The sequence below is a fragment of the Meriones unguiculatus genome, chromosome 4 (genome assembly GCF_030254825.1).
Source record: "Meriones unguiculatus strain TT.TT164.6M chromosome 4, Bangor_MerUng_6.1, whole genome shotgun sequence".
In the NCBI taxonomy this organism is placed as follows: Eukaryota; Metazoa; Chordata; class Mammalia; order Rodentia; family Muridae; genus Meriones; species Meriones unguiculatus.
In genome coordinates, this window is record NC_083352.1 from 57,046,892 (window position 1) to 57,071,355 (window position 24,464).

The 24,464-nt window shown below is 37.2% G+C and overlaps 1 protein-coding gene across 1 annotated transcript in view; it reads right to left on the reverse strand.

Annotated features, from left to right (window-relative positions):
* Tll1 (tolloid like 1) overlaps positions 1–24,464 on the reverse strand; it is a 207,313-nt gene that overhangs the window by 102,826 nt on the left and 80,023 nt on the right. Inside the window, exons 2-6 of the mRNA XM_060381848.1 lie at positions 21,610–21,720; positions 18,634–18,714; positions 16,542–16,694; positions 15,934–16,051; positions 1,660–1,838 (exon numbers count right to left, since the gene is read on the reverse strand). Of these exons, the coding sequence (XP_060237831.1) occupies positions 1,660–1,838; positions 15,934–16,051; positions 16,542–16,694; positions 18,634–18,714; positions 21,610–21,720 (642 nt within the window). The remainder of the gene's footprint in view (positions 1–1,659; positions 1,839–15,933; positions 16,052–16,541; positions 16,695–18,633; positions 18,715–21,609; positions 21,721–24,464) is intronic.

Consider the following 24,464-nt stretch of genomic DNA (forward strand, 5'->3'; position numbering starts at 1 on the left):
GAAAATTAGTGAATAAAAACTGATTCCCCCCACATATAATTTGTCATAAAGTAGTAGAACAGAGCTAAAATAGCTTATTAGGTATTGCAGCCTGAAGATTGAGATAACCTAGAACGCCTGCACAGATGTAGCCCATGGCAGTTTAGTGTCCAAGTGGGCTACATGGTAATGGGAAGAGGGACTGCCTCTGACATAATCTGATTGGCCTGCTCTTTGATCACCTCCCCCTGAGTGGGGAGCAGCCTTACCAGGCCACAGATGACAATGCAGCCACTCCTGATTAGATCTGATAGACTAAGATTAGAAGGAAGGAGAGGAGGACCTCCCTTATCAGTGGACTTGGGGAGGGGCATGCGTGAAGAAGGGGGAGGGAGGGTGGGATCGGGAGGGGAGGAGGGAGGGGCTTATGGGGGATACAAAGTGAATAACATGTAATTAATAAAAAATAAAAAAAAGATTTTATCACCTTTCTTGATCACTGTTTACTTATTTTCTTTGAAATTTTTATGGATTCTAATTTTTTAGGTTATGACTGTTTTTATTTGTCAAAAGAAATATTTGTCATGCTTTTCTTAGACTTTGCAGTGTTCCCAAATCACACAAATTCATTTGTGTCTATCCACAGAGTCAGCAGTAAGCTTTGTATTTTCCAAACAGTATTTCCACAACCAGTGCTGTGGTAACTGGAATGACATAGATGATGAACAGACAAAAGAATCAGTGCTATTGATTACAGAAATTAAGTCGATTAATTGACTGTGAATAAGAAAATAAGACAGTCTTTGACTGCTTGTCCTTAAAATTCACAAGACAACAAAATGCCAAATAGAACTTAGAATTTCTTTTTCTTTTTCTTCTTCTTCTTTCCGCCTCCCAAGTTCTACAAGGAGATTTATTTAAGGAAAGACAAGAGGAGAGGAGTAAAGGCCTGAGTGAGTCATGAAGGTGTACAGCTACAAAAAAAAGAAATAGAGAGACAGTGCAAGAACATAGGAGGAGAGAGACAAAAGAGATGGAAAGAGAGCAGAAGAAGGAGGGCTCAGGGATTGAGGGTGGGTTGATGTCAGAGCTAGGCAATATAGAAACAGGCTAGATTTTTTTTTTCAAATGAAATGTACTGGTATTTCTGAAAATGAAAGTTGAAATAAATATATAATTTGACAATGAGGGTATTATCAGTCACAAGACTCTTAAGAGAAAGTTAGATTTTAACAATAAACTATATTTTAATTAGTAAAAACATTCATTGAAATTTGTCTTTAGGATAGTCAAGTAAAAGAAGAAAAATATCCAAAAACTCTTCAAACTATTTTGAGAATGACTCATTTCTCTGGGATTTTCTCCAGAATTTATACCTGACACAGCATTGGTTCCTGTGGTTGTTGTGCATAACCTTAAGCCCTTTTAAGTCTTTCTAGCATAAATCAAAGAACTGAGTATAAAAACAGTTCATTAAATATTATTAAATCTTAGTAGCTTATTGTTTAAGAACTCAAGCCTATTCATAAAAGGCACAGGTATTTAAAATAAAACGACTACATCTTAGGAAACAAACTTTAGAAATGGCAATTTTTAATGCAGTAAAAGGTTGACTCTATTACATTACAAAAGGTTTGTTTGGTTTAGAAATGTGAGTTTGCAGGCCCCAGAAGCTCTCACCTGGCTGGATGTTCTCCCTTATGATGGTGACATGGTTGTCTCGGTCTGGGCGGGTGTGTTCATGCCAGAAGCCTATCACATGGCCCAGTTCGTGAACAACAATTCCAAACTTGTCACAGTTCTTCCCAATAGAAATGGCCTGAGGGCCATTCCCCCGCCGACCAACATAAGAGCAGCATCTATAAAAATGGAGAGTAGAGAAAGGACTTGTGAAGAGAAGAGAGATGGGCATGACAGCATGGAGCTCCCTGAAACTTCAACGATTAATTGTACAGTCCAACACATCCTGAGTCAGGACAGCCTTTCATTAGTGAGTTTTAAGTTCATGGATGATAAGAGTTTCCCAGTAATTAGGTGCTTGGCAATCATCTTTATATTGGAAGGTAAGCTTTGCCACAAATTTACAAGTATTCAGAAGTTAGATGAGAGACAACTATAATAATGAAGACATAGAACGTGCCATTGAAAGTATATTCACCCCTCAATATACCTATAATCACTACATTGCCAGTGTGTTATGTACCAATAATCCAATGCTACTTTTCTTTTCAGTTAAATTCTGCTTTTATCTTTTGGAGAAAAAGAAAAATATGTATATGTGAAAGACATTGGATGATCAAAATATGAATTAATCTTCTTTACCAAAGGAATAACTTTTAAAAAAAAGAAAAGAAAAAATTGTTTTCAATAGTTAATTGAGGGGATTGGGACAAAGCTCAGGAGTTAAATAGCTGACACTTCATGTGTAAGGACCAGAGGTCAGTTCCTCAGAATCCACGGAAATGTCAGATGGGCCTGGAAGCTCTTATGACCTTAGTCACTCAAGGCATAACACAGGGAAATCCCCAGAGCAAGCTGGGTAGAGATACAGATTTACCCTATGGGCCTAGCTGTGGTTTATTGAAAGACTATGCCTCAATAATAAGATGGAAATGCCATTGAACACAACTCCCCACATCAACCTAGGCCTCCAGATGCAAGCACACACACACACACACACACTAAGCAGAAAAAAAATGTTAATTGAGAAGATCAGACAAAATAGCTGAAAGAGTAAAGGAGCTTTTCTCCAATGTCAAACATGTATATTTGATTCACAATACTCATGTGATAGGAAAAACAAGGGCCCACTTTAGGAAGTTGTTCTTTGATCTCCACACGCATGTCACGGCATGAATACCTATACAAATTAACGAATACATGCATATACAAATTAACAAGTGTAATAATATTATTAAAGCTGTGAAGATGAATTACCTACAGTTAGTAGTGAGTTGGAGAAAGAGGCTCAAGATCAATATCTCTCCAAAATGCATATGTCAAAGTTCACCCCTGATGAATGAGACCTTGTTTAAAGTGGGGCTTTAAAAGAAAATTGGTCATGAGTACAGATTTCTCGTTAATAAATTCAGAGACCTGATGAAGGAAGCCATAGAAAGCTGCCTTCAACCTTTCGAGCATGTCAGAACACAGCATGAGCATATTCATTTAACATCCAAGGAGTGTCCTCAGCAGATGCAGAACCACAGAGTTCACAGTGTATAAGATCCCCTGGCTATGGCGCTCAGGGGCAGAGCGCTGCGTGGACTGTGACAACTCAGGAAGGAGAGTCACCGATTGGTAGCCATTGCAAACACTTATGCTCTTAGACTTTTATGAAGTGTGTGTGTTGATCAGTTACTTAATAGTAGAATGCAATATTTCTTACACCTGCTCAAGGAGGCCTCTTGATAGTCAAACAGAAGTGGTGAGGTCTCAAGAACAACTTACAGCACATTTTTGAACATTTATTAATTAACACTTGTACAGATTTGATTTTTTCATCAAAAATACAAGTTCCATGTATGTAGTTATGTATGTAATACATGCACATGTATGTGGGTTTGTGACAGAGAATCCTATATATACTCACAGGAACAAACACACACACTCACCAGATATCTACTTTACAGTAAGTTTTAAGTAAGTGTAGTCATAAGCGCAAATACATTTCATCTGAATCACTAAAAATTCCAGTTTACAAGTAAATATTCTTTTTAACTATTCTGAGAGACATCAATAGACAGCATCAAATAGTTGATCTTGAAGTTAGGAATCATAGGGCATTAGACACTATCAAAAGCCTCATTTTGATTATTAATGAATTAATTTTTAAATGCAGTAGATTTATTGCACAAATAATGAGAAGGGAATTCATTCCCTCAATATCACTCTTGTCAATTTGACTGTCTTGCTAATGTCCCACAAATATAAATTCTCTTGTTTCTCCCTTGTTCTTCCCAAGTTAAATTGCAGACTTCAAATATCTGTACATTTTTAACTCATGCTATGACAATTTGAGGTATTAATACTCATGTTTTGAGTGCTATGCCAAATAAGTAAGGCTAATACATCAGTAATGGAAGTATTAGAAAAGAGGTGGGGGAGGAGTGATAAATTAATACGTTCTCTCTTGTATACCTGTAGGTATTTTATAAATAATATATACAATTCAAAACACTGCATACTAAAATGTAATTGCTCACATATCAAAAAATATTTATTTACAAATAAAGCTGGTACAAACATGGTTGAGCAAATGTCCCTTTTGTGTACTTGAGCCTCTTTTGGATATATGACGAGGAGTGGTATGGCTGGATCTTGAGGAAGCGCTATTTCTACTTGTCTGACAAAGCGCCAGATAGCTTTCCAGAGTGGTTGTACAAGTTTACATTCCCACCAGCAGTGGAGGAGGGTTCCCCTTTCTCCACAACCTCTCCAGCATGTGTTGTCCCTTGAGTTTTTGATCTTGGCTGTTCTGATGGGTGTAAGGTGAAATATCAGGGTAGTTTTGATTTGCATTTCCCTAATGGCTAATGAGGTTGAGCATTTCTTTAAGTGCTTCTCTGCCATTCGGTATTCCTCTACAGAGAGTTCTCTGTTTAGCTCTGTTCCCCATTTTTTAAGTGGATTACTTGGTTTGTTGCTTTTCAGCTTCTTTAGTTCTTTATATATACTGGATATGAGTCCTCTGTCAGATAAAGGGTTGGTGAAGATTCTTTCCCAATCTGTAGGCAGTCGCTTTGTTTTGATGACAGTGTCCTTTGCTTTACAGAAGCTTTTCAGTTTCATGAGGTCCCATTTATTTTTTTTCACTGCAGCATTTTTTTATTAATTACACTTTATTAATTTTGTATCCCCCCGTAAGCCTCTCCCTCCTCCCCTCCTGATTCCACCCTCCCTCCCATTTCTGCATGCATGCCCCTCCCCAAGTCCACTGATAGGGGAGGTCTTACTCTTCTTCTTTCTGATCTTAGACTATCAGTTCTCATCAGAAGTGGCTGCATTGTCCTCTTCCGTGGCCTGGTAGGGCTGCTCCCCCCTCAGGGGGAGGTGATCAAAGAGCAGGCCAATCAGATTATGTCAGAGGCAGTCCCTCTTCCCATTACTAGGTAACCCACCTGGACACCGACCTGCCATGGGCTACATCTGTGCAGGGGTTCCAGGTCATCTCCATGAATAGTCCTTGGTTGGAGTATGAGTCTCTGGGAAGTTCCCTGTGCTCTGTGCTGTTGGTGTTCTGTTCAGGAAGTTTTCTCCTGTACCAATGAGTTCTAGGGAATTCCCCACTTTTTTTTCTAGCCGATTTAATGTGTCTGGTTTTATTTATAATAGCCAGAAGCTGGAAACAGCCCAGGTGCCCCTCAACTGAAGAATGGATGCACAAATTGTGGTACATCTATACAATGGAGTATTACTCAGCAATGAAAAATAAGGAAATCATGAAATTTGCAGGTAAATGGTGGGACCTGGAAAGGATCATCCTGAGTGAGTTGTCCCAGAAGCAAAAAGACACACATGGTATATACTCACTCATATAAACATACAACATAGGATAAACCCACTAAAATCGGTACATCTAAACAAACTAAACAAAAGAGAGGACCCTAACTAAAATGCTCAATCCCCATCCTGAAAGGTAAAGAGGATGGACATCAGAAGATGAAGAAAAAAGGAAACAACCTAGCAACCTGCTACAGAGGGCCTCTGAAAGCCAGAAGAAGAAAACAGGAAACAACCTAGGAACCTGCCACAGAGGGTCTCTGAAAGCTTCTGTCCTGCAGACTATCAAAGCAGATGCTGAGCCTGATGGCCAACTGTCGGGCAGAGTGAATGGAATTTTACGTAAGAAGTGGGAAATAGCAAGAGCTGGAGAGGACAGGAACTCCACAAGGAGAGCAACAGAACAAGAAAATTTGAACACAGGGAACTTCCCAGAGACTCATACTCCAACCAAGGACTATTCATGGAGATAACCTAGAACCCCTGCACAGATGTTGCCCATGGCAGTTCAGTGTCCAAGTGGGTTACATAGTAATGGGAAGAGGGACTGCCTCTGAAATAAACTGATTGGCCTGCTCTTTGATCACCTCTCCCTAAGGGGAGAGCAGCCTTACCAGGCCACAGAAGATGACAATGCAGCCACTTCTGATGAGAACTGATAGTCTAAGATCAGAAAGAAGAAGAGTAAGACCTCCCCTATCAGTGGACTTGGGGAGTGGCATGCATGCAGAAATGGGAGGGAGGGTGGGATCGGGAGGGGCTTATGGTGGGATACAAAATGAATAAAGTGTAATTAATAATAATAAAAAAATTAAAAAAGAAAACTTCTCAAAAATATTTATTTAGAAAAAGGGATTTTTTTTTGCAAACTTTGAGATTTAAACTAAAGTATTTGCTATTTTAAAGCAACAGTAAAGAAACAGAAGTATCTGGTGATTATACAGCAATTAAAGTACCCACATTGAGTCATTCTAGCAGGATATACTCAGAGAACACAGCACTTTGCAAAGGGAATTCCGAGGGATAGAAAGGCTGACTATTTATTTAATCCTAAAACACCCTTTTGGCATAATTGAACCCAGAGCAATTTCCCATAATAAGATGGCTTTCATAGGGGAAAGAAAAAATAGATTTCATAGTGCCTATTTCATAGAGCTATTATTTTCAATGGCCCAGGGAAATTAAAAAAGTAGTACTTTGATCCTCGCCTAACTAAAGGTCTTAGAAACAGTAGAATTCTAGACATTATTGTTCATTAAATATACGCTTATAAAAATATCAGGCATATGTTGACACAGGAACATGCAATTCAAAAATACATGGCTTAATCAAAACACTGTCTTAGTTTCTGGCAAAATTCTGGTTGATGCTATTTTCTTTTATTTGGTTCTTGGCATTTCATGTCTAATTTATTTGTCACTTTTTACAGCCTGACACCTCAAAGGTCAATCTGCCCTCTAAGAATAAAACCTATTTACACACATAGGAAAGTTTTATTTCACCTTAAATTATAGAAAGTAATGCAAATCTCCTGTTTCTGACTTTCATTCAAGGTTTACAGACCAAAACTCCATAAATGTTTTCCTTATACATAACTTAGGATTGCTTTTACGTTTTTGTGATTCCTTTTTAAATTTCTTCCAATTACTTTCTTTACTCACTCTATGATCTTCATTAAAATGATTCAATTCTTTTGCTCTTTTCTATATTTAAGATCTCAGACCCCAGAATTTCAAGTGTTCCATTATACAGGAAGATACATGAGGGCGAGGGTCTCAGTGACTCCTACTCACTGAAGTAACACAAGCATCCAAGGCAATGAGCTCATGGCAGATAACTGCGTACTGAGGAGCTTTCCTAAATATCTGCCCATCTTCATAAGCTTCTCTACAAACAGTATCTCACTGACTACCTTTCCAGTTTCATTCTCAATAAAGGGAGTACTAAATAAATCAATTATCATCACTCCCCCCCACACACACAAATTAACTCATCCTGGTGAAATTAATGGCAACTTTAATCTTCCTTTGACTTTTTCAGTTCAAGTACCACCAGTAATCCCGAAGTCTCCTTTCTCCCCTGTAGTTAGTCCTGTTTGCTATACCTTTAATCTATGTTCAGAATCCATCCACCTTTCACAGATCACAGTGTGACTGTCCTTTTCTAAGCTGTTACTTCTCATGTGGAGTGTTGAAATTATCCACCATTTTTTTTTCCCTTTTCTTTCTTCCCTCTATATCACAGTGTGCTTCTTAACATCCTGATAGTTTTTGGAGTGTCAAGTAAGATTACACCATTATTCAGCAACTCTGTGGTAAATTGTGCCAGTGCTCAATTTCCTCATTCCCCATCTCTGGCTGGTGATTACATGCTCCTGTTCCACTAATGCAGGGTTTGGTTGCAGGGTTTGGTTACACGGTTTGCTCTGGACAATATCACAGAAGCCCAAACTGTCATTTCTATAGAAAGCACTGACGAGCCAGCACATGGCTGACCATGTGGTTGTCATTTGGTCTGTCATAAGAAGAGCTATGTCCAGAGGGAGGCATCTCTCATGAGACTGTACATAGGACTTAGATGGCCATGTGACAGTTAGACAAATTGTTGGTCTAAGCAACTGAGAGAGAGGGATCATTTGTTTTGGTAGCATGAATTTACTGACCTGACTAAATCTGGCTGTCTGAAATCCTTCTAAATAATCTTATAAATATTAGCACACAGAGCTCATGTCTCTTACCACTATACATGTTATCACTTCATTCTCTCCATTCTTGCCCCTGATTTGCCTTGAACTCATGCCTCATTGTCTTTTTCTATCACAACAGAAATTACAACATCCAAAATACCCCTTTTCTATACCTTTTTCAAGTCTTTGCACAAATGTGACCTTTAATCTTCTCTTTTTACCTTTCCTTTAAGAATGTGTGTGTGGGGGGGGGGGGAGTTGTTGTTATTTTACGTTTTTTTTTTTAGTTTTGTTGATTCTTTATTGTGGGTGTGTACTTTGTTGGCAAGCTCTTTAATTTTTTTTTCATGTAAAATCCAGCGAGTGTTGTTTTTTTATTTAGAGAAATCCATTGCATTTCCTGGTTTTATTAATACAGATTCTGTGAGGAAGATGACATTTTTCCTCTTCTATCTTACAAGGTTTACCACCCAAACTAACAAAGACTAAATAGATGAAAAGGTACACAACAGTGAGTGTGCCAAAGGAGGAGGGCATAGAGTGTTTTCTCAACTGCTTCACCTCGTACACAAACCACAAAAGTTTTTTTCCATGGGGAATGGAGAATTAAGACTTTTTTTATTAATCACACTTTATTCACTTTGTATCCCCCATAAGCCCCTCCTTCTTCCCCTCCTGATCCCACCCTCCCTCCCCTTCGGTTATTTTACTTTTTCTCTTTTGTCTTTTCAAGAATGTAAGCATCTTAGGAGACAGGGCTCCAAGTCTCATAGATGTCACAGCCTCCATAAATACTTCATGAGAAGTTAGGCTCTATAAGTCAGAAAGCAGATCTAAGACTCCAGGGATGATAGCAGGCACAGCAAGACTCGAAAAGACTCATTCTGAAGTTCACCCCTCAACATGGCTCTCCAGTTCTTCCTTAGTATGTTTCAAGAATTTATTTAAAACTTCCTAATAAATTTACTTGCCTCTGTTGTTTGCATACAATAACCTTGACTACCATACGTCTTCTAAATGAATTCGCTTTTTTTCCTAATTTATTACAATTTATTCACCTTGTATCATGGCTGAAGGCCCTTCCTCATCTCCACCCAATTCCACCTTCCCTCCCTCTTCTCCCCCTATGCCCCTCCCTGAGTCCACTGATAGGGGAGGTCCTCCTTCCCTTCTATCTGACCCTACCTTATCAGGTCTCATCAGGACTGGCTGCATTGTCTTACCAGGCCAGAGAGGAAGACAACTGAAATTCTCATGAAGAAACAAAACACCTTCTGTTCAAAGTTATACTCTCAAAACACAGTATGGAAGTCGCACAAAATAGAGTAAGCACAAAACAAGTATAGGATAATTTCACTGTTGTCTTAATCCAAACAGACAAAATTCAAATATTGAAACAAACTTAGAAAAATAGTTAAATATATTTACTCAGTTGTACTTTTTAGCAATCATTAAAGAGTATTAGGCAGAAAAATATTAATGAAGAAGTTACTAGAATAATAGTACTAGTAGATATAAGTACTTTTAGACTAAAGTAATAAATTTGATGACAAATCTCTCACAAAACAAATCAAATATTTTCCATTAAAATACATCACGTTTTTGTTAACTTTCTTATATTAATACCATTATTATAATAGCTATTCATTGAAAATATTAATTTCACAGCTTAAATTTTTCAAATATGTTAAGAACATTAAATTATATAGTCTACTGAAAATAGAACAAAGACAGCATGCATGAACTTTTTTTATAAAAACGTACTTGTGAATAGTTATGACCTTAGAGTATGAAACTCACTAAATCTAAATAAAATAATGTGACTAATGAATAATAGCTTTCAATATTTATTTATTTATTACATTTCATTATTTTTTCTTCCTGCCACCAATTTATGATGAAGTAAAGCTTTCCTTAGCAAAACAGAAAGAAAATATAATGTTCTAGAAAGTACTGAAAGTTCTGTATTCAATAATTCTTAGTTCTCCCTGTGAGGGTGCAGTTTTTTGTTGTTTTTATTGTTGTTTGCTTTGTTTTTGTTGTTCCTATTTTTAGAAATAATCAAAGTTACAAGTTATTGGCAAGCAGATAAAGGTAAGATGTGTTTCTTTACTGTATTAACATTTGAAATAGAACGGTGGGGGCCAAAGGGATTATTCAGTGATTCGGTGCACTGGATTGTAATAAAGGATTCAGGTTTGATTCTTATCACCCCTATGTGCTCACAGCTAATAGTTTCTACAGTTTCAAATGATCCAGTGTCTTCTTCTGGCTTCTGCAGGTACCAGGCACACACATGTTTAGACATTCATACAGGCAAAACATCAATACACATACAATAAATACATTTGAAAGGAAAGAAAAAGTGGAACTGATGAATATTGCCATCAGTTGCCATCAGTTGTACCATGGTATAAGCATGTCACATTCCATAGAGAATCATATTATATGTAATTAAACGCTATACATTCAGTGCTGCAATATGCTTCCAGGCATGTGTTAGTGGCCATTTCTAGCACCGGAACCTAAGCACAATGGAAGACTGGGCTGGTTTAGATTTATTTACCCGGGCTTCTCCTGTGAAACTTTGGTAGGACCCACCTTCAGCTAATCCCTCTTCCCTTTTTTCTTTAATTGAAACAAAAGTTTATACAATGTGTTTTCATCATGTTTCTCTCTCCCTTGGTTCCTCTTATTTTCCCTCCCCAAATCCCTACCCTCTCAGCTTTGTGTTCTTTCTCTTCCCTTCAAACAGACAAAAGAAAATGAAAGCAACAACAACAACAACAACAACAACAACACACACATGAATTACAATAGTGAAAATCAAAATAAACAAGCAAAAGACCAATAATACAAAAAGATTCCCAAAAAAGTAGAGATGGTGAGGGCCTCTGAAAGCCTCTGCCCTGCAGACTATCAAAGCAGATGCTGAGCCTGATGGCCAACTGTTGGGCAGAGTGAATGTAATTTTAGGTAAGAAGTGGGAAATAGTAAGAGCTGGAGAGGACAGGGTCTCCACAAGGAGAGCAACAGAACAAGAAAATTTGAACACAGGGAACTTCCCAGAGACTCATACTCCAACCAAGGACTATTCATAGAGATAACCTAGAACCCCTGCACAGATGTAGCCCATGGCAGTTCAGTGTCCAAGTGGGTTACAGAGTAATGGGAAGAGGGACTGCCTCTGACATAATCTGACTGGCCTGCTCTTTGACCACCTCCCCCTGAGGGGGGAGCAGCCTTACCAGGTCACAGTAGAGGACAATGAAGCCACTTTTGATGAGAACTGATAGACTAAGATCAGAAAGGAGAGAAGAACAGAAGAACCTCCCCTATCAGTGGACTTGGGGAGTGGCATGCATGCAGAAATGGGAGGGAGGGTGGGATCGGGAGGGGCTTATGGTGGGATACAAAATGAATAAAGTGTAATTAATAAAAAATTTAATAAAAAAGAAAAAAAAAACTCAAGTGACAACACATGCTGGAGAGGTTGTGGAGAAAGGGGAACCCTCCCCCAGTGCTGGTGGGAATGTAAACTTGTACAACCACTCTGGAAAACAATCTGGTGCTTTCTCAGACAACTAGGAATAGTGCTTCCTCAAGATCCAGCCATACCACTTATACGCATATATCGAAAAGAGGCTCAAGTACACAATAAGGACATTTGTTCAACCATGTTTGTAGCAGCTTTATTTGTAATAGCCAGAAGCTGTAAAGAACCAAGATGCCCCTCAACCGAAGAATGGATACAGAAAATATTGTACATTTACACAATGGAATACTACTCAGCAATTAAAAAAAGGAAATCATGAAATTTGCAGGTAAATGGAGGGAACTGGAAAAGATGATCCTGAGTGAGCTATTCCAGAAGCAGAAAGACACACACGGTATATATTAACTCATATAGACATATAATATAGGATAAACCTACTAAAATCTGTACACCTAAAAAACTAAACAAGGACAACTCTGGCTATAATGCTCAATCTCCATCCAGAAAAGCAAAGAAGATGAACATCAGAAGAAGGAGAAAATAGGAAACAAGTTAGGAGCCTGCCACAGAGGGCCTCTGAAAGGCTCTGCCCTGCAGACTATCAAAGCAGATGCTGAGACTTATGGCCAACTGTTGGGCAGAGTGCAGGGAATCTTATGAAAGAAGTGGGAAATATTAAGATCTGGAGAGGACAGGAGCTCCACAAGGAGAGCAACAGAACCAAAAAAAATCTGAGCACAGGAATCTTCCCAGAGACTCATACTCCAACAAAGTATCATGCATGAAGATAACCTAGAACTTCTGCACAGATGTAGCCCGTGGTAGTTCAGTGTCCAAGTAGGTTCTATAGTAATGGAAACAGGGACTGCCTCTGACATGAACTGATTGGCCTGTTCTTTGATCACCTCCCCCTGAAAGTTGAGCAGCCTTACCAGGCCATAGTGGAAGACAATGCAGCCACTCCTGATGAGATCTGAGAGACTAGGATCAGAAGGAAGGAAAGGAAGTCCTCCCCTATCAATGGACTTGGTGAGGGTCATGTGTGGAGAAGGTGGAGGGAAGGTGGGATTGGGAGGGGAGGAGGAAGGGGTTTGTGGGGGGATACAATGTGAATAAAGTCTAAATAATAAAAATTAAAATAAAAATGCAAGAATTAAAAAAAATTAGAGATGGAAAGTCTACAAAAATAACCTCAGTTCATTTTGTGAGAGGGTAAGTGTAAGCAGGCTCCCAGCCCTGACCAAGAAGCTCTATGCAGTTGATACCCACTGATGGAGGAAAACTGAGTGTGCTTTAGTAGAGCCTCCCTGCAAATATTAAGTACATCTCAGGATTAGATTAATTAGACTGCCATGGCCAGAAGCACTTGTCCAGAAGTACTTGACTTCTCCATTCTGTCATCATCTGCTTTGACATAAGGATGAATTATCTTATGTTGAGAAATACCACTTTTCATATTGTTCAATCTTCTTTCTTCTCTTGCATTCTAAACACATCATCTACTCTGTAAAGGCATTTGAAATACGAACTATGAACAAAACAAAAAAAGATGGTGAATGGGAAAACTGGCCTGGTAGGATGAATGCGAAATAAAAAACTTCAAAGAGAAAAAAGAAATGAGTATAAATATCAATGTGTTGCAAACAAACAAACAAAAAATAGAGCTTTGTTTTACAAAATTTAATGCTGGAAAAGAGGAAAAATTTTGGGTCCAAATATATTATGCATTTGGAAATATGTAAATTATTCTAATTTTGTCTGGGTAATTAGACAATCAGAAGGAAGCTCAGAGATCTGGTTGTTTAAAACATTAAACAGATATAAGAACTAGGAAGCATTCCAAAGGTAACTGAAAATTACCCAGACAAAATCAGAGTAATTTGAAGAAGACATTACTTAATCTTTGAACAATGGATAATACTTCATGGCACTATCCAAAAGTATCTGGAGACAATAATGTTTGCCTTTATGTTAAAGGCACAAAATTGAAATCCTTTACTGTTTAAAGTTAAATTATCTAGGAAAAATATGGAAAAGTTGAAAATAATGTGATATTATGTATGTTTTCGTTGATATTATGTGTGTTTTCCTTAAATAGAAAAAGGAGACAGAGTGACAAGGTGAGAAACATTTTCTCCACAAGAATTAAGCAACCATTTTGACTTCCATATGAACAGCAAGCACTTAGATAGTTGTAGCAGTTAGGTCAATCTGTGTGCCTAGAGGATTTTCATGTAATAAATTCAAAAGAAATAAAATCACATTAGCAAATCCAACAGTTTTTGGTTGAGAGCCTACACTTTAACCCATATGTATTATTATCTTTTTCTAATGAGAGAGAGCAAAAAGGCTGTGGGTCTGGATTGGAAGGAAGGTGGGGAGGATCTGGGAAGAACTGTGAAAGGGGAAACATTAATCACAATACAGTGTATGAAAAAAATCCATTTTGATTATTTAAAAAATTACATGGAAAAAAAGATACCTAGATACACTGAAGTGATTGACTACCAGTGATCATAATCACTGCTCCTTTGTTTAATAAAAGAACAGAACTTTCCTAATTGAAAAACACATAAAAGAAAAATCAACATTCTGTAATGATGTGGATGTTTGTGATAATTGTGTCTGGCTACCACTGCATCTCTCTACTGACCATTTAAGACATCATAAACTAGGACATCCAACAATATTTGCCTTATGATGAAGAGAACAGAAGACAGACAGAATCACTGCCAAGCATGACTAGAAAACAAATCAAACTACATTTGATTAAAATTTTAGATAAAAATGTAAATTAATTCCAAGCATGGGAAAGAAGTTTGAATATCTTTATAAACAGGCTTTTTAGAAGTTTTTTTTTTTTAATTGCTGTTTTAATTATATGACTATGTGGGGGGGGGTGGTAAATGACCATGAATAGAGATGCCCACAGAAGCCAATAGGCTTGGGTTCCCTGGAACTGGGGTTACAGGCACATGCAGGTAGCCCTGAATTGTGAGGAACAGCGACTTCCCTCAACCACTGAGCCATCTCTCCAATCCAAATAAAAGGGCCACAAAAGTGCTTGTCACTATTGGAGAAGCTGCTCCTGCTGCAGTTTGCAATATTATGCAATTTTGGGAGAGATGTGAAAGCAGAAACAGCTTATGCAGCCATTACTCTAAGTTCCTGATGTTTCTTGAAAGTAGTTGGATTTTGTTTTTCAGCTGAGGCTTACATAAAACATTCTCAGACATGAATATGCACTTCTCAAAGCAGAGAGCGACAGCCTTCCTTTCAAATAAGGTTCAAAATCACACTCAGGTAGTGCAATGGCAACTATAGCTATTGGAACTCCGCTGCGGAAGTAACTACTAACTTAGAATCTCAGTATTTACAGAAACCTTTTTTAACCGAGGGATGTTTACATTTACTATCTGCCGCATGGGGGAAGGAGGTACACATGACTAGGTACACATGTAAAGCTTTAAAGTCAACTTGCATGGGTCGACTCTGCTTATTCCATGGCGTTTTGAGATCACTGAGGCAATCAGAACTGTTTGCAATCACATTTACTCCACGGGACATCTTGCCAACTTCCTAAACTATTATCTATTTTATCATGATACTTTGTTTATTCTTTGACAATTTCATTTATGCATATAAATTGATATCATTCACCTCCTTCCCCCTCAACAACTCCCACTGAATCCCACATACATTCCTCTTTACATGCTTTAACCCTTTTTTAATTTTTTTCTTTTCCTAAAATTATTTTTAATAAGGTATTTACTATCTTGTAAGCACATTTGGTAAACGTTATTGCAGGAGAAAGCATCAAAGGTTATCAGTAAGTACCAAATTTCTTTCAGGCCAGTGTGTTTGGAAGACAGTGCTCATGACAGTAACTTGAACAAGTGAGACTGGAGAGCAGGTAGATCGGCCTGAAGGTCTGAGATGCTGCAGATGAGAACTTGAGTACCAACATAGGACAGCAGAGACCAGTTGACAACTGTGCTAGAAAACAACTGTGTAGACTTGCCTGGGAGGCTGGACACAGGCAGGGAGACTTCTAAATGCAGATAACAGAGCTGTGGAAAACCTGCTTGTAGCAAGAGAAATGACCTGTAAAGGGGCACAAAGCCCAGTGATCAAAAATACATCTGCCTGTATGTAAATTTTCTTCTCAGACTCTCTCTTGGCTATCGCAATATGCAAACAGGAAGACAGGGATCCTACCTAAAGGCTCTCTCCTTTTAATCTTCAAAACTGAAGTCCATTCTCTACTTACCCACAAGGCCTATAGGTGAAAACAATGTAACTCTCTTCTTCACTTCTCTCAGTGAAAGTCACACACGTGTGCTTTTCCCAGTGTCTCATGGCCTGCTTGAACATGGCTCTCTGGCTGCCTGGAAAAATTCACGACTTTAATAAAACAGTGTGGGCTTGCAGGGGGGTGTGTTGTGTACTGGCTCCCCCATCCTGGCTGGCAGTTCAGGACCCCAACCAGCACTGTCATCAACCATGTCTGGTTTCATAGCACTGCAAATGAGTCATGGTTCAGAATCCATACTCACTCTATAATCAGGGGGCTAAGGCCCACTAGCTCTACAGATGAGTACAAGACTCTTGGAATGGGGTGCGCATTCTTCCTGTCAGGGAGGACAAGCAGCCTTCCACAGAAAACATGGAACACAGTTCAAAATCCAGCACAATGCTTGAGACTCTAAAATGCAAGACTAAAGATATATATGCAGAGATGTTTGAAATTAGGTTATTTGAGCCTTTTCTCAAGTTTGATTGGATTGTGTATTTTCTACATTAATATTCTAAATAGATAACCTGTATAAGAGATTACCTTAAAAAAAAAAGCATTCTCACTCACTAGGAATATCTTACCAGTAAAGTTGCCTCCTATGACATAAGGAATGACGCCCCCAGGCCATATTCTCTCCGTCCTTGATGTAGCAGCTCTGGGAACTCGATATTTCTCATTTTGCTCTGATAATTTTGGAGGTGCTTTTCCTTTAGTGGTGTTATTTTGCTCTATGCCTGCAGTGACATTTAAGACATTCTGTCAAACAGAAGTCCTCGGTCAGAGTCACACACCTCTTAAAGGACAAAACTTAAAATGACTTATGTATGTATTCATATAATCATAACTGAACTGCATTAAAGGAAAATGTCAGTCATTTATATGCTTAAGAAATACATAGAAATGTTTATGTGCTTCATGCCCAACCTCATTTCTTATTGCCCTATGGATGAGTTGGAATGAATTTCCACATAGCAGACTTTAGAAGGCAGAAGTCTGGAGAGAGCATAATATCAACATGAAAATGTCTTATATTGTCTATTATATCAGCCCAGCCCATGAGCTATTCACTAGACAAAATAGATAGTGATCAGTAAAAGAGCTTAATTTTTGAGATTATTCTTTAAATTATTCTCACCATATACTTAATCGTTATAATCAAAGTTGATATTTCAATTAGTATGGCCTAAAGCTATAAATGTTGTATCATTTAAATAGTTGAGAAAAAATATGGTGCTAGCCACTGAGACAATGGGCTGTCTCAACTCCTGTCTCCTGTGCTCTTCTCCAGCTTCAGCCTAAGCCAAAGGCTGCTTCAACATAGTTATGTCCTTGTTTGTTTTGCTGATTCATAACAAACTCAAGTCAAGTGTCTTATTTCCTTTGCCATTCTTGGAATTTCTTTTGCTGTGTTTGTTTTTCACAAATGCTCATGATTATTCTTTTCATTCATCAATCTGTCATTGTGATGGCCCACTCTATTACATGCTTTATTGTGGCAAATATTTAACAGAGGCTCCCGTGACAAAGTCTAGAGTGTCTTTCTCGTCAATGTCTTTGAGCAAACAAATTAGAAAAATTTCTACTACAAAGCTTGTTCTTCAACCATTTATTTATTAATCTACCAATTGAAGGCATCTTAGAACATGAAACACAAATAAAGGATTTTGCAAAAAGGTTTCAAAATCTACAAATGATAGACTCAATATTATGGGTATAGACTAATTATGAAATCAGAATGAATTTCTGTTTAAGAAATTTTTATGAAATACATAAACATGTTGCTATTATTTTGAGTTTTGGTTGTTTTTAAATTTATTTCTTTTTGTCCTGTATATGGTTGTTTTGCCTGAATCTATGTCTATGTACTACATTTCTTCCTGATAAATGCAGAAGCCAGGGAGAGTATCCAGTACCCAGAGACTAGAGCTACAGTTGTGAGCTGCAATGTTGGCACTAGGAATTGAAAGGAGGCCCTCTGGGTGAGCATCTAGGGTGCTTAACCATGGAACCAGTGCTTTTTGTTGTTGTTGTTGTTGTTTTGAGTTTAATTTGGGTGTGTTTTGTTTATGGTTTTGTTTTGAGGGTTTGTTTATTTATATGGTTGTTGTTTATTTGTTTTGAGGCCGAGTCTCAGGTATTCCTAATCACAACATAGCTCAGGCCACCTCTAGCTTATGACAGTACACCAGCCTCCAAAGTTTTATAGATTATAGGCATGAGAAAACATGTTTGGTTCTATCATTTTCTGAACTGGAATCTCCTTTTGTCAAGTTAATTAAAATGACTCTTGTCTAAAACAAATACTGCTGTGTTGTTGTTGTTGTGTTTTCCTTATTTGTTAAAAATTAACACAGCTCTATAGCTTATAAGATATTTTGGTAGGAAAAATCAACTGCAAATAAATATCAGCAATACATTAATACTTATGTCATTTTATATAAGGAAAAGCTTAAGCTTAGTCAAAACAACATTTGAGTGTACTCCAACTTAAGCTCTTAAAACCGTACATGAAGTACCAATTAACAAAACACAAATGAATAAGAGATTCTCTCAGCATAGCCTTAACCTGCTTCACAGAACAGTGGCACACTGATCTTTAATAACTGAATTTATATGGGTATCATATTTAGTATACATCAAGTTTAGGGTCTACAACTTTAAACATTGATATACCAGAGCCAATTCTTCTGATCCTGTCTATAAGTTGGTAGAGTGCTCCTCTTTTTTTTGGCATGCCATGATCTCCAAAGCCACCTAAAAAATTAAAAAATAAAATACATATATAGTAAGTCTAATACTATCAGTCATTACAAATAAGCAATACTAATATTGCTAATTTCTCTTTGGTCAAGCTTTTGTGTGGAATTAATGTGTTATAATTTAATATCCATGAATCTTTGTAGAGGGTAAAGTTTCTAAGGGAACACATGTTAGCAAAAAATAAAGAAGCAGATGAAACTCAACAAGCAACTTAAATGACCGTATTTGGGCATCGTGACAATTGAGTTATCTATTGATAATGTGAAACATTTATCTTTGCTGTGACCTCAACACCACCTGTTGCTATATAACCATGTTATTCAGAAAGCAGAATGTCAGGAAGTCACAGAGCCCAAAGATTGCTTCCCAGCTATTTCCTCTATGCAAACTGAGTCTGTTCAGATGTCTCCCCAGTAACCGGAAATCAAAACACACAGGGCAAGCTTGCATAGTAAGTTTGGTTCTCAAACTTTGAAATAGTTCCAAAGTTTCAATAGTTTTAAAACTCAAATTTTATAGTACATTCAGCTACATTTTGAAAGCAATTTCCCCTAATATATATAACCAGGAAAAAGCCACAAGGCAAGTACCCAATGGATTTTCAACTGTAAACATGTGCTGCATTAAGATTATGTGATTCGCAAGATTTAAAAGTAAAAAAATAAGTAGCCTTCAAGGATGCTTCAGAACATAAGGAAGAAAAGAGGAAAGGAATAAAGAAATCTAACTTCTTATAGGAGAAGTCAAATGTCCTTATAAGGCAAACTAGTGGGAGTATAGGCTAGTAGTCTGCTTAATTATTTGCATTACATGGTCACTTTTTTTTTTTTTTTTTTTTTTTTTGCTGTGCATCTTGAGAAAAATTTTTGAAATTTTTCCATCAGACATTTCAGAAAGATGAGGTCACACTCAAATGTATTCATTCCTTAGCAGCTACTTGAAACCCTTTTAAAGTGTGGGCTTCACATGTTTGAAGTGACCATTACACGGAAACTTTATTTATCTTAGAGGGACCAGAGATGTATGTGTGACAAGAGCTTTAAAAGGCTCCTTACAAAAAAGGAAGAAATATATCAAGTTCTGAGGATGGGATTCACAGAATTGAAAGTCAGTGTTCTTATTCTATGAAAGGTAATCATGTTTGGAAGAATATTTTAGCAATTTTGAATAATATTTAGAATAAATGAAATGAAATTTGACACTTGGTAGTTCATAAGCTTTAAAACCTGTTGTCACTTGTTCTAGAACAGACTGGAAATATACAAATCAACTATTTATTTATAAATACAACTCATACATTTTGAAATTAGAAGAAGAGAAAAATAAGAGCTTTGTATAAACAAATTAACATGAAAGGAAAACAGAGAAAAATCTTAAAATATAGGACAGTTAAAATTATTTAAAATTCTCCTGGAGAGTACAAGTTACAACTGAGCTCACAGACTTATAATGTTTATTGTATCAAAACTATAACGTGTCCTATACTGTATATTTAAATCGATGTTATTTTCTCTCCAAATATGTTTTCCCAGAGCCTACCTTTAAATGAAATAGCAACATAAAATGACACTGTTACTTCTTCTTAATCACAGAAAATCAATGGGTCCAAAATAGTGTGGGAAGTGAGGCTGAAGCAATGGCCTAGATATGACTCACAGTAAAGGAGAGAGCTAATAGAAACTTGAGATGCAGTTTAACAAACACTGGGCTTTGCAGAGCAGGATCATTTCATTACTATCCAGAATAAACTGCTCCTGTGACAGTTGGAGGAAGGGACATGCTTTAGAGGAAGGTGGTGTCTAAATTCCATGCAAAGCCTAGCAGAGAGAAGGGTCAACTAGGACTAAGTGGATGCATTTGTTTGCATGTGAGAGAGGATTACAATTTGCATTAATTGATGGTTTTGAAACTCTGAGTTCACTGGGTAAGTTCTGTGGCCCAGCAGATGTACATATGCCAATCACAAACAGTTATAAAGATATACTAGCATATGTATTTATATACATATATAAATATATTACCTATGTATTAATATTTGTGTATGTACATAGACTGTTCTAAGTTTCAAGAAAGACTGACACAAAGAACAAAGTACGTTCACTATTTTTTAATATTTCTGAGCTGTTAAAGTGGGATTTTTAAACCCATAAGCCAATACCTTATTTTAGAAACTGCTTGCCAAGACATATAATGCTGAAACGCAAAGCTGCATTTTATGTGCATTTTCTGTAATTAATTTCAAAACTTCAGATGTGCATATGTGTGTCTACACACACACACAGGGTGGTAGGGAGAGTGGGAGAGAGAGAGAGAAAGAGAGAGACAGAGAGACAGAGAAAGAGAACAAACTGTTAACATCTGCTGCATTTAGGAAGTGCAGCACCTCTGCATTATCATACAGCCATTTGAAATTTGCTGAAATAAAGGTTAAAAGGTTACTAAAACTAATATGTCGGACAAAGAAATATTGGTGCACAGGAAAAAGTCTTAACCGTAAGACATATTTATCTGCTAGACAGTAGAGAAGAATTGCATACATATTTAATATTACTTAAGAGAAGGAAAAATAGTAAAGGGGGGAATTAAATAAGATAGAAGGCATGGCATCACATGAATGCTTTAATGCCTGGACACCAGCATTTTAGAGATGAAGGTGAGAGGATCAGGAGTTTGAGGCCAGCTGCAAGGTTGAAGCTAGCCTGGGCTACATGAGACAGTGTCTCATTTCATTATACCACCTCATTACAAAAGAAAGCTATGATTAACCCACACTTTAGGCTTATTTCCACGTGTACAGTCAAATCTGATGCGGGTTTTTAAGCATATTCACAGAATTTCAATTATATTTTCTCCAAAATATTATAAATGTGTTTAAACAATCAACTATACCTGTGGTATGCCCAAGTTTCCCAAAGGGACTTTGAGTCAGGTCAATTGTCCGGTCTATTTGAAAGATATTTAAGTCTTCATCATCTAAGGCGATGTCACCCCAAAACACAGCTAAAACAAAGAAGTGGAATTAAAATGTGAAAGATATTCAGAGTAAAATCAATGCAAATAAAGTTATTACAGAACTTTATAAAATAATGGAGAAGCCGGATTAGGGGTTGAGTGTACACCGCTACTGCAGAGGACCTGCAATGCCTCCAGCACCTACCTCAGGTGCCTCAGGAACCCCTGTACTGCCAGTTTCACCGCCAATGAACTCATGTGTACCTACACCCCCCCACTCATGTGTACCCACACCCCCAATCAAATAAACATCATTTAAAATGAACCTTTTTTAAGAGCGCATTTTAAAGATAATCTTACCTGGGTAAATTAGACTTGTTATAGTATAAATATGTGCCCACCCCACCCCCAACTTTGGCGTTTCGGCAGAAAGGAAAAAGTATTTTTGCTTGACTGAGCTGTCCTTATAGGATGTTCTCAGCAAGGAGAAGCTGGCACGGTTTTGAGCACATCTCCCAATTTGTGATAAATTGAGACGAATGCTTGCATTTCCTGTGCATGATGCCAGTGGCCCTGTGCAAGTCTTCACCAACAAGTGCAAGCAGTAACTAGGACACCATGTACTGTGATTATTCAATTCAGCAATGCACAACCCAAACTAGGAAGGCTCTGCTGGGGCAGTCCTTCGCTCAGTACATTCTGTGTGCTTCTGGGGCATGTGCTTAAGGACCAACCTACCTCTGGGTATCTAGGGATGGATACACAGTCAAGGAAACTTAGTTTTAAGTCAGTTTTGTGAGGCAATTTATACAGGCAACAACTATGTGCTAGGGTGTTCATTTTTTTGTATATTATTATTATTTACAATTTATTCATTTTGTATCCCAGTTGTAGCCTCCTCCCTCATCTCCTCCTGGACTCATCCTCCCTCTGACTGTATCCCTTTCGAGCTTCCCTAGTTCACTAACAGGGGAAGTCCTCCTGTCCCCTCTGCCTCTTTTACATCTCCTTTCTTTCATAATGCTCTCTGCACTCTGTCCAAAGTTTGGCTGTGAGTCTCTGCATCTGCTTCGATCCCCTGCTGTTTGGAGTCTTTTAGAGGACATCAGTTGTAGGCTCTAGTCCTCTTTCCTCTCTTCTATTGTTTCCTCTCTTCTACTGCTTCCAGTGTCTGTCCTGTGTTCCCAATGTATGAGAATTAAGCATATTTCTTGTCATTTAGCTTCTTTAGGTCTGTAGATTTTAGTATGTTTATCCTATATTATATGGCTAATTTCTACTTATAAGTGAGTACATACCATCCATGTCTCTCTGTTTCTGGGATGCCTCACTCAAGATGATCTTTTCTAGTTTCATCCATGTGCCTGCAATTTTATTTCCTTTTTTTTAATAGCTGAGTAGTATTTCATTGTGTAAATGGATCACAATTTCTGTATCCATTCTTTGGCTGAGGGACATCTAAGACATGCTTTGTCATTTAAGGAACTCCAAAACCATTCCATAACACAGAACACACAGATTCTATTCAGGACTTTATGCTACTTAAAAATCAAAATCTATAAACCACTGTGGAATTATGTGTCCTAATTACAACTAGCATGCAAATTTATCTTTTAAGGTCATAAATATTAACATAATAATGAAGTAGCTGCCTTGGTCAAATCAAAACTAAACTTTTTGATCACGTGTTAGTAAAAGTTATTGCAGTACACTAACTTCAGAGAACTTGATAGAATTTATCACAATAGAGTAAAACTCTGAGAAATGCCTAGAATTTCTAAGATTTTTTTATTTTTAATCTTCCTTTTATTTTTAATACTATTTTACAAATATCCTTTTTGTTTAAAATTAACTTCAGATTTTCTATAAATAAAAGCAGGAAAGACAAAAATATGAACATTTATGAAGTGATCTAAACTATCATTTTAAAAATTCTCTTTTATTGGATTATGTTTGTCTTTATGAATTTTTTTTTGCTTCATAAAAGTAGTTTTATTTATTTATTTTATTTAAAGCAGAGATAGCAGTATAACTAATTCAAGTACTAAATTAAATTATTTTCTTATGAAGTATTACTTTCATTCCTACAAACTGGATTCTTTATTATCTGTGACCTCACACAATACCCACGAATTAGAGTTAGAGTGGACATTCAGGCTCCCTAGTCAAGAGTTCTTGCTGTAATTCTACTGTAACTGCCTAAATGTTTTTGAGGTCCTAAGGGTAAATTGATAAACAATAGCTTAACTATTTCTACATTTTTTTTTTACACAAAAGCATGTCAAGTATCTTTTCCCTCATATATTTCCAAATACTTAAGAGAATTTTTTTCTTTCATTTTTTTTATTTGCTATGTATGTGGACCTATCTGCATTGCCCACGTGGCACGCCTGGGTTGGCTACCCAGAGGCTATTTAAGCTGTGGGCTGGTTTTCCCCAGGGTCCGAGGATTGTTCAAGGTTCCTGAATAAACTGCATTGTCTTTATGAATTTTAGCAATATAAAGGGCTAGGATTTTTTTTTTTTCAAGTAGCAAACTTACCAAATTCCAACTTCATTTTTAAAGGTTATGAACTCTTTGGGACTTTCATCAAAGGCTGTTCTTAATTTATAATTAAATTAATTACTTGTCAATTTTGAGTTTCTCACACATATCTGACAGGAGTGTGACAAGGGTCAGATTGATGTACAAAATAAGACAGGAAAAAAAAAACAGAACTTAGTTCAAGGCAGACTATATAGAAATTTTTTTCTTAAGAATATCAAACTTCAAACTCCCTTCTCAATTCTCG